This window comes from Armigeres subalbatus, chromosome 2 (genome assembly GCF_024139115.2).
Source record: "Armigeres subalbatus isolate Guangzhou_Male chromosome 2, GZ_Asu_2, whole genome shotgun sequence".
NCBI classification, from domain to species: Eukaryota; Metazoa; Arthropoda; class Insecta; order Diptera; family Culicidae; genus Armigeres; species Armigeres subalbatus.
In genome coordinates this window covers 162915818-162926646 of record NC_085140.1, presented here as the reverse complement: position 1 = coordinate 162926646, position 10829 = coordinate 162915818, and the positions used below count along the sequence as shown (strand labels likewise).

The following is a 10829-nucleotide window of genomic DNA, read 5'->3' as shown; positions in this document are numbered from 1 at the left end:
AATAAATTTTTAATAAAACATTATTTTTAATAACCAAAAATAATTTTCAAAAAACCAAATAATATAAGAAAAAAATTTTTTTTTTGCAATTCCTGATCATAATACCTGGTTTACAGTTGTCGTTTGAGTGATAAAACGGCCTACTTTTCCATACCATTGAAATGGGTGCTTTAATGAACATAATGCAACTCAAATGGGTTGCATAATATCCATTATAGCACTCATTTGGGTGCTATAATGAAAAACCAGCATAAGAACAATAGTTATATGACCAGATGTAGCTCAATTAACTTGGTTGTGTGTTCAAACAGTGTATTTTCTGTGTCACGTAATTAATGGAATAATTAAATGGACATGACATCAATTTCTCTAAAAGCAGGTTCATCTATTGCTTTATGGTCTGTCGAGCATACAATGTGGCACGATAACATGGAATATGTTTGTTTTCTGCAGCAGCATGACATTTTGGTAAGATTGATCATGTGAAGTAAATACAATTGTACATTTTGGTACAGATTTATCACATTAAAGCCCATTTTTCGTCATTGCAAAAAAGCGTGTGCAACTCGTTGCAAAACTCGATTTTTCAGCACTCGTAGTATTTATACAACTCGGCAAGCCTCGTTTGATAAACGTACAACTCGTGCTGAAAAAATCATCTTTTTGCAACTAGTTGCACAAACTACTATTTTAGATTTCTGAAAGTATCTTTTATTGTCATTTTGCATTATTCATGGAAGTTCTATATTTATGACTTGCTTCTTCCTTTTTTGTATAGATATTTTTTTTATTTTTTTATGTGAAGTTTATAAGATACACTAGGGGAAGTGGAAAAAGGGGGTGAGTGTAAAAATCGACTCGAAAAGTTGGAATTTTACATATTTTACAGTTTTAGGCACACCATAACATTGTGCAAAATTATACTTTTATGTTTTCACTAATAATATACATACTCTAACACAGTTAACGCTGGAGCTGTCATTTGAGGTTTCGAGAAAGTTAATATTTGCATTAATAAAATCAATTCTAATAGCAAGGCATATGTGATTGTACAAATCGTGGGTGGCTATACAATGCTCAATTGAGCAATCTACTGTATATTGTCGCAAATTGATACTTGGATACTAATACCTTTTCCTATACAGTAGCAGTTGTATACCTGGCCACGTTCTTACAATCACGGAAGGAAGGGAAGGAATGTTAGTTCAACGTCTACTAGTGAAGATGCAGGGAACCCATACTACCTTCATAGATGTCGGGACGGAAAATTATTGTTAGTGGGTAAGGTGAATAATAGGGAGCTCTGATCGACAATATAGAGCGTTTGTCAATAACAGTATATGCTGAAAAATTATCAAAATATATTCATCAATTTACTTACGAACCGTCCAAAGCAGGACAAAGTAACCCGGATCTTACAAATGTACAAAACACGTTCAACCGCACACTTATTCACCGGGCGTTAAAAACAGAATCAAAAATTTTACGAATGTTCTAAATCCTACCTGAAACACGTCCGAACACGCACCAATTGTTTACTCACTCGGCCGCGCGAACTATCTGCTTACTGAGCAGAAACACTACAAAACAGGCACTGACGGCCGCGCAATGCAGAACACAATATTTCGGTCACTCGCGCGATCGTTCTGTTGTCCGAAACAAGAGCCAACACGCACTGAACTTAAAAAAAAGTCGATTTTTGACAGCACTCCAAAAAATCGATTGTTTATCAATAACAACAATAATTTAACGACTGTCATACATCAGTGAAGTTAAACTATATTTCTTAGAGCAGTGGTCCCCAAAGTGCGGCCCGCGGGCTTATAAGCCCAAGTCCTGGTGTTAGGTGGGACGCTAAACAGCCCTGACACGACGGCCCTCCGACGAGACAGGAGGTTTGCGCAGGCCCAATAAGCCGCCTTTAAAAACAACTATTACGAACGACATAGAAGATAATACGACTCGATACAATCGGCGACGACCTAGGCGACGAATAAAGGATCACGATTGGAAGCTTGGAACATGGAACTGCAAGTCGCTAGGCTTCGCAGGTTGCGACAGGATAATCTACGATGAATTACATCCCCGCAACTTCGATGTCGTAGCGCTGCAGGAAATCTGCTGGACAGGACAGAAAGTGTGGAAAAGCGGGCATCGAGCGGCTACCTTCTACCAAAGCTGTGGCACCACCAACGAGCTGGGAGCCGGCTTCATAGTGCTGGGAAAGATGCGCCAACGCGTGATTGGGTGGCAGCCAATCAACGCAAGGATGTGCAAGCTGAGGATAAAAGGCCGTTTCTTCAACTATAGCATCATCAACGTGCACTGCCCACACGAAGGGAGATCCGACGACGAGAAAGAAGCGTTCTATGCGCAGCTGGAGCAGACATACGATGGATGCCCACTGCGGGACGTCAAAATCGTCATCGGTGACATGAACGCTCAGGTAGGAAGGGAGGAAATGTATAGACCGGACCGGATAGTCTGCATACCGTATCGAACGACAACGGCCAACGATGCATAAACTTTGCAGCCTCCCGCGGAATGGTAGTCCGAAGCACTTTCTTCCCCCGTAAGAATATCCACAAGGCCACATGGAAATCACCTAATCAAGTAACGGAAAACCAAATCGACCACGTTCTAATCGACGGTAAATTCTTCTCCGACATCACGAACGTACGCACTTACCGCAGTGCGAATATTGAATCCGACCACTACTTCGTCGCAGTATGTCTGCGCTCAAAACTCTCGACGGTGATCAACACGCGTCGGAGTCGTCCGCCGCGGCTTAACATTGGGCGGCTGCAAGACAGTAGACAAGCCCAAGACTACCCGCAGCAGCTGGAAGTGGCACTCCCAACGAAAGAGCAGCTAGGCGCAGCATCTCTTGAAGATGGCTGGAGAGATATTCGATCCGCCATTGGAAGCACCGCAACCGCTGCACTAGGCACGGTGGCTCCGGATCAGAGAAACGACTGGTATGACGGCGAATGTGAGCAGTTAGTTGAGGAGAAGAATGCAGCATGGGCGAGATTGCTGCAACACCGCACGAGGGCGAACAAGGCACGATACAAACGGGCGCGGAACAGACAAAACTCGATTTTCCGGAGGAAAAAGCGCCAGCAGGAAGATCGAGACCGTGAAGAGAGCAACTGTACCGCGCTAAAAACGCACGAAAGTTCTATGAGAAGTTGAACCGTTCACGTAAGGGGCACGTGCCACAGCCTGATATGTGTGAGGACATAAACGGGAACCTTCTTACTAGGGTGGTCTAACCGGTAGTACTGAAACCGGTAATACCGGTATTACCGGCCAATTTAGAGTACCGAAAATACCGGTATTAGAGACGGAAAATACCGGTATTTTCGGTATTTCAAATTTTGCTGCCAGTTTAAAAAAAATCTATAAATAGTTTTCAGCTACATATATCAGCTAAAGATTTGGCGTGCAACAAACACTTAGCCAAGTGCATGAAGTGCTCAAATGTAATTATGTGCGAAGGCTCCAGCACAAGCAGAATAAAACACATCATACATTGCATAACATTATCCTGAAACATGCTGCTTCTCCAGATTTGGAAATCAACTACCAACAAAAAAATTCAACAAAAACTCCAAAAACAGGTACAAACAGGTATGCAATATTTTCCATCAATGGTCTCCCCTCTTGAAACTGCTCTAGCCCGAATGGATTTGGAGGACGGCATATCATACAGGCCACTTACCTAATCTGAGGGCATCCGCTTGAATCGTTTCAGTGGAATTCCAAAAACCCACGAAGGGATCAGACAAAAAGTTTAAAATAATCATATTTTCGTTGTGATGGGATCCGAGCTGACTTCGATGACATTCAAAAAGGGCAACGAAAAATCTGCACCAACTGAAAAATGAACTTCTATCAAAAATCCCCAATTTATGAACGTGACTGTTCATGATTATAAGAAAACGTGGACTGTGTTGCATTTTTGGAGCAGCATTTGAGGGAGTTCTACCGAGACACGCTGGGACAGCATGTTATCCGTGCTCAAATGATTCTATGAGTTGAAATGGCTTATTCAAAAAAGTCTGATAAATTTGGAGCTTTAATTCAAATTCAAATTAAATGATGAGGATTTTTTAGCAGTAGGTGAAATAATTCAAGCCATCGAACCTGTTCAAGCTGCTGTAGAACTACTTTGACGACAGTTATGCACTCTATATGAAGTCGATGTGGCGCTTTAATTTATGTGTAGCAATTATCAAATCAAGCCAAGACTTGTTCGATGCTCTCAAAGAACGAATCCAAGAGAGACTTTTTTGAATAACTCTGCTGTAAAGCAATCGTTCAGAAACGTTTTTGGCACTTTCTTCAAGACATCCAGAGTCACTTTTTTTCATCGGATAAAAAACAACTTGTGAAGAGACTGTAGCAGAGCAAAACATTTGCGTTGCCGGTGACAAGTACGTTGACGCCAAGTACTTGACACTGATTTTCGACGCTGTTGAAACCATTAGTCCGACTTCGGTTGAACCAGGGTATTCTCATCAGCACGATGAAACGCTCAGTATGTTATTTCTACTTAAGTTTCACTTTGTCCAGCTCATTAGCAATGATTTTAATTTTTGAAGTTTGTTAAAAAATGTTGTGTTTTCTCCAAAAGTACAAAACAAACGTTTTTTTTTAATATGAAATTTTCACCAATACCGGTATTATACCGGTACTACCGGTATTGACTCCACCAATACCGAATACCGGTATTTTTCAAAAATGGCCAATACCGACCACCCTACTTCTTACGAACGAGCGTGAGGTGATCCAAAGGTGGCGGCAACCCTACGAAGAGCACCTGAATGGCGATATGGCAGACAACGGTGGCGGTATGGTAATGCACCTAGGAGCACGCGCGCAGGACATGCGACTTCCGGCTCCGAATCTCCAGGAAATCCAGGAGGAGATCGGCCGGCTGAAAAACAAAAAGCCCTGGAGTTGACCAACTACCAGGAGAGCTGTTTAAACACGGTGGTGAAGCACTGGCTAGAGCGCTGCATTGGGTGATTACCAAGGTTTGGGAGGATGAGGTTCTGCCGCAGGAGTGGATGGAAGGTGTCGTGTCCCATCCACAAAAGGGCGATAAGCTGGATTGTAGCAACTACCGCGCAATCACATTGCTGAACGCCGCCTACAAGGTACTCTCCCAAATTTTATGCCGCCGACTAACACCAATTGCAAGAGAGTTCGTGGGGCAGTACCAGGCGGGATTTATGGGTGAACGCTCTACCACAGACCAGGTGTTCGCCATACGTCAGGTATTGCAGAAATGCCGCGAATACAACGTGCCCACACATCATCTATTTGTCGACTTCAAAGCCGCATATGATACAATCGATCGGGACCAGCTATGGCAGCTAATGCACGAAAACGGATTTCCGGATAAACTGATACGGTTGATCAAGGCGACGATGGATCGGGTGATGTGCGTAGTTCGAGTTTCAGGGGCATTCTCGAGTCCCTTCGAAACCCGGCAAGGTGATGGTCTTTCGTGTCTGCTATTCAACATCGCTTTGGAGGGAGTAATACGAAGGGCAGGGATTGACACGAGTGGTACGATTTTCACGAAGTCCGCCCAGTTATTTGGTTTCGCCGACGACATTGATATCATGGCACGTAACTTTGAGAGGATGGAGGAAGCCTACATCAGACTGAAAAGCGAAGCTAAACGGATTGGACTAGTCATCAACACGTTGAAGACGAAGTACATGATAGGAAGAGGCTCAAGAGAGGTCAATGTGAGCCACCTACCACGAGTTTCTATCGGTGGTGACGAAATCGAGGTGGTTGAAGAATTCGTGTACTTGGGCTCACTGGTGACCGCCGATAACGATACCAGCAGAGAAATTCGGAGACGCATAGTGGCTGGAAATCGTACGTACTTTGGACTCCGCAAGACGCTTCGATCGAATAGAGTTCGCCGCCGTACCAAACTGACTATCTACAAAACGCTTATAAGACCGGTAGTTCTCTACGGACACGAGACCTGGACGATGCTCGTGGAGGACCAACGCGCACTGGGAGTCTTCGAAAGGAAAGTGTTGCGTACCATCTATGGTGGGTTGCAGATGGCGGACGGTACGTGGAGGAGGCGAATGAACCACGGGTTGCATCATCTGTTGGGAGAACCATCCATCGTTCACACCGCGAGAATCGGAAGACTGCGGTGGGCCAGTCACGTAGCTATAATTTCGGACAGTAAACCGGTAAAAATGGTTCTCGACAACGATCCGACGGCAACAAGAAGGCGAGGTGCACAGCGGGCAAGGTGGATCGATCAGGTGGAGGACGACTTGCGGACCCTCCGCAGACTGCGTGGTTGGCGAAGTGCAGCCATGAACCGAGCTGAATGGAGAAGTCTTTTATATGCAGCACAGGCCACTCCGGCCTTAGTCTGATGATAAATAAATAAATATAAGTGGTTACAGTTCAACTGGGGTATTTGTTCTTATCTTTTGGTTTTTTAGTCTGAGATATTCAAACGGGTTTATATCTGCATTGCCCGACGTTTCGGCTCGTTTATTAAGTATTGAACAAGACCAAATGAACGAACCGAAACGTCGGGCAATGCAGATATAATCCCGTTTGAATACCTCAGACTGAAAAAGTCAGAAAATAAGAATTGGTCATCAGATGATCATTTGGTCAGATGGGCTTTAAATTTGTTATGCAAATCCGTAGAATGTAAGACCCTTAGTATGTTATTTGAAATATATTCAAAATTGAATAAGAAATTTTTTTTTTGCAAATATACTGTGGCCCGTTTCAACAGTTCAAAATTGCTGTGCGGCCCCTAATAGTAAGCAGGCTGGGGACCACTGTCTTAGAGAGTCTGTATGGGTATCGCGTATGCTTATTTATTTTTGGCTGTAATACATCGGAAATCAGAAAAGGGGATCAAGTCTCCCCAGTCTCCCCTACTGCTAAGAATAGTCCAACACATATCATGGTAATCAGGACTCTAATAGTAAATACAATTTGAAGAAAATCCGTTCTTAACCAAAATAGCATAGCATAGCATCTGACCGCACACTGGGTTGGCTGTCGATAGGGGCGTTAGATGCGCCAGAAAAACAGCTTGGGGCTTGGCATGTTTCCATTCAATTAGTCGAACCAATTAAGAAAGTTTATATACGTTATTTTTTATTGATAACATCACCTAAAAAGTATAGCTTATATAACACATATAACACTTATCCTTAACCGATTACATATTGCATTCGACGGGGAATCCTTTGTCTCATTTTGTCCTATTGAAAATAGGCCAAAGCAAAGGGCTCTACCTTTTTATATAATGCACGGGAAATGCATTAATAGGTGGATTATTTATGGAATTTTCCATTATTTATGTGAATTTACCTTTGTGTTATTCCAGAAAATTTGGGAATAAAGGATGTTGAAAGGGCACACAACTTGAAAAAGCAAGGTTTGACTCAACAATTAAGTAGTCCAGACGCTTTCTGTGCAATACCTTCCTGTAAATATAAAGATTTTCCCTGTCATATGTCATCGAAAAATTAAAAAGTACGGTCCATTTTATTTTGGCAAAAAGCTCAAAATTTTCATGTTGTCAAAATCCAATGTTTTTTTTTTGATACTCCATTATACATTTATACATTTATACATTTATACATATACATTTATTTGCTCATTCTGATTAGAGTTATACAACATTTTGAAAATCATTTTTCACGACACATGTTACCGAACCAAATGATCAGCAAAACATAACAATTTAATATTTCAAAAACAAAAAATAATTAGTAAACTCATTTGGAAAACTTACAGCAACTTGGAACATTTGTAATTTACGTAAAATTGATCCAGGCAGCTTCTAATCTCATCATTATGCTTTTTTCAAGCTATTTTAATTAAAGGTTATTTCTTAAAGATGTTATGTATGTTCATGTTAAGGTATACACTGGGATCGTTTTTTACATCAATATCTGATCAATATTACAGCCAACCTCAATGTCCACAATTTTTTAAATATCACCTGATATTTCTTTGACATGGACTCAGCACATTGTTTCATTGAATCCAAAAACCAGAACAGCAATATGCGGGTTGCGACCCTAGTGTATATGAACGTTCCAACTTTCTCATGATCACTGCTAGGGTAAGACACCCAGAAATCGCCCTCCCCCCAGTTTTCACCCACCTATTTTAAAACCTTCATTTCTCGAAAACTAATTGTTGGAAACAGTTGAAGTTCAGGTTTTTTTCATGATTGATTGATGCTTGTATGGAAAAACCTTAACTGTAACTGTTTTCAACTACTAGTTTACGAGAAATGAAGATTTTAAAATGGGTGGGCGAAAACTGGGGGGAGGGCGATTTCTGGGTGTCTTACCTAGTAGTCGCGACATTCTAAATCTACAATACGAAACTTACGAATATAAGTAAACTTCAAAAACACACAATGGTCCATGTTTTAATATTTGGAATGGGAAAAGGAATGCAATCAGCGCCATCAAGAACCCGCCACGACTAGGGTAATGTGGTACTTTTCACCGAAAACATGATAGAGATGGCATAACAGTTTCATGAAAATACAACTATTGAAATCACCCTTGCATAACTAGGCATAATATTGGACAGTGTTTGCGTTATGCCGTAGCCCATTTCAACAGACAACAGTTCATTTAACCCGAAAACAACATAACTATTCCTGACACCGAACAGTTTTTTTCGTTTGTTAGCATGGAAACGGCGTCGTTCGCACTTCACCGGCAAACATTAAGAGTTGCACCACTTGACAAGGGTGAATAATTCACCCCCGTTGCATTCGACGGTTAACCATTGAACTCTAAAGTTGAAGGTGACAGAGTTTCTCCTTGCTTTTATTGTGAACAACTGAGCTTTATTCGATGAAGAACATGGATGCAGTTTTGTTGGAACGTGAGCGGGTCCTCTTTCGTATGAATGAGGAAATCAACGCTAAATCACGTGGTTTGTTCGAGTTGAATGAAAATGCCACATGGATGAACACCAAAAGACGAATGAAGAACAACATCAGGAAGCTGAGCAATCCCCAACCGATGCCGTCGGATTGTTCGACGGGTGGTTCCAGTGATGGGGGCAACAACAAGGAAAACGACTGCGATCAGATGAGCCCGTCGGATGCTGAAACCGAGTTCAACGACAGTGCGACGCTATGTACGGAGGAAAAGTCTCTGGATAGCGAAAAGGACGCCCCAGCGTCAATAGCTTTTCCGAAGGAAGAGCTGCAGCTCGTGAAGGTGGGTGAGAAAAAGATAAATAATAAATCCGTTGCCAAGCAGGGTGCGTCGGTCGACGGCAAGAATGTGAACAAGAATATGGCCGATGTGGTACCGAAGGTGCTCGAAAAGAAGAACATCAGTTCGGAAGGGTTGATTAAGTATGACTGTCTAAAAGTTACACACAAACAAGTTATTTGATTGGTGTGATTTATACTGGTTTGCAGGTTTTTAAAATCGAAGGTTGCCATCATTCAAACCGAGCTAGAATCGGTGCAGAAGCAGAATGAAGCCAACGTCAAGGATTTGAATCTGGCATTGGATCGGCTGAAGCAAATGGAAAACTTTAAGGAGCAACTGTTGACAAAAAACGCAGCACTGGAACGTACGGTGAAAAAGTTTGAAGAACGCAATTTGGAGTTGGACAAGCAAGTTAAGGTAAATTTAGTAAAATGTACGAATAAAATTCCATACAAACATCAAAAAGTGCAAATAAAAATCAGGTGGAAATTATTAGAAAGAGTGCCAAAAATTGAATAAGTTTGCGCACTCCAGTTCATCAAGCTGAGTCAATTGAAACATAATACTATGGGTAGCCTCCTTTAGAAAATTTGTATTTTGACTGAACCTATAGCATTTACATACACTTAGGGTACAACACGAAGGAATTACAAACTGATAGGCTTATTTTTGTATTTTTTTTATTTTGACGCTGCTACATTCGAGGAGTAATGCTTATATGACCATCTTTTTCACAGGATAAAGAAACCCAGTTAACAAACGGAGCTAAAGAGTTATCGACAGCCCGCACCGAAATCCGCTGTCTGACCTTGAACAACCAAAACCTGGAGAAACGTCTGTTCAAGGCACAGGAAGACATCGATAACTACAAGATCAAGCTGAATATTGCCAGTGATGCTGAAAAGGTATGTTATAAGTTATGTTTGACTCCAGTTGAGATTTATTACATTCAACGTGGAATGCTGAAACAGTATTTCGCCTCTGTAAAACAAATTATAATCCATGATTACATTTTTCGCAGGAGACCCGCGACGGAGCTCGTCAAGAGCGACTGACATATGAGAAACAAATTAAGCAACTGAGAAAACAAAGAAGTGAGGTACTAGCAGATTACAAGAAAATGTTGATGGCTTTTGACCACATGAAGAAACAGAATTTCCAATCGGACCAGGCCCGTCTTATCACTGATTTCGAGCGAGATTACTTCCGTCACTTGGACGATGTTTCGTCATGTTCGATGCCACAATGAGAAAAGCATGCATGCTATTTCAACTCTGAGTCGTATAATTGTTTGTGGTTTTAAGAGTGGTCTAACTACTAAGTAGTGTGGATTATATAAATATTCTCATGCTGAAACTAGTTTCAAAAGCATACAAATAGTATTTTAGAATTAGGTGTGCGAAAAACAATATCGCGTGAAACTATACACACAATACTAGTAGAACATTTGAGGCACGTGGTGGATTTGTGGTTTGAAACTAAGAGTGCTTTAAGTTATTTTTGATAAAAATATTTCACAGATCGAAAATATTCTCCTGCAAATAAAAATTAACCTACGGA

At 41.5% G+C, this 10829-nt stretch overlaps 1 protein-coding gene across 1 annotated transcript; it reads left to right on the top strand.

The window, feature by feature from the left end:
* The first annotated feature begins 8785 nt into the window (after nucleotides 1-8785).
* Nucleotides 8786-10829, top strand: LOC134215402 (uncharacterized). The gene is made up of 4 exons (XM_062694602.1): nucleotides 8786-9409; nucleotides 9476-9686; nucleotides 10007-10174; nucleotides 10291-10829. Exons 1-4 carry the CDS (start codon nucleotides 8898-8900, stop codon nucleotides 10516-10518), a joined length of 1119 nt encoding a protein of 372 aa, XP_062550586.1. The 5' UTR covers nucleotides 8786-8897; the 3' UTR covers nucleotides 10519-10829.

Excerpts from the sequence above, each read along its gene's own strand:
- LOC134215402 (XM_062694602.1), top strand. The coding sequence starts at position 8,898 with ATGAAGAACATGGATGCAGTTTTGTTGGAACGTGAGCGGGTCCTCTTT. Across the intron at positions 9,687-10,006 it reads AGTTGGACAAGCAAGTTAAG|GATAAAGAAACCCAGTTAAC; the intron begins GTAAATTTAGTA and ends TCTTTTTCACAG. Across the intron at positions 10,175-10,290 it reads TTGCCAGTGATGCTGAAAAG|GAGACCCGCGACGGAGCTCG; the intron begins GTATGTTATAAG and ends CATTTTTCGCAG.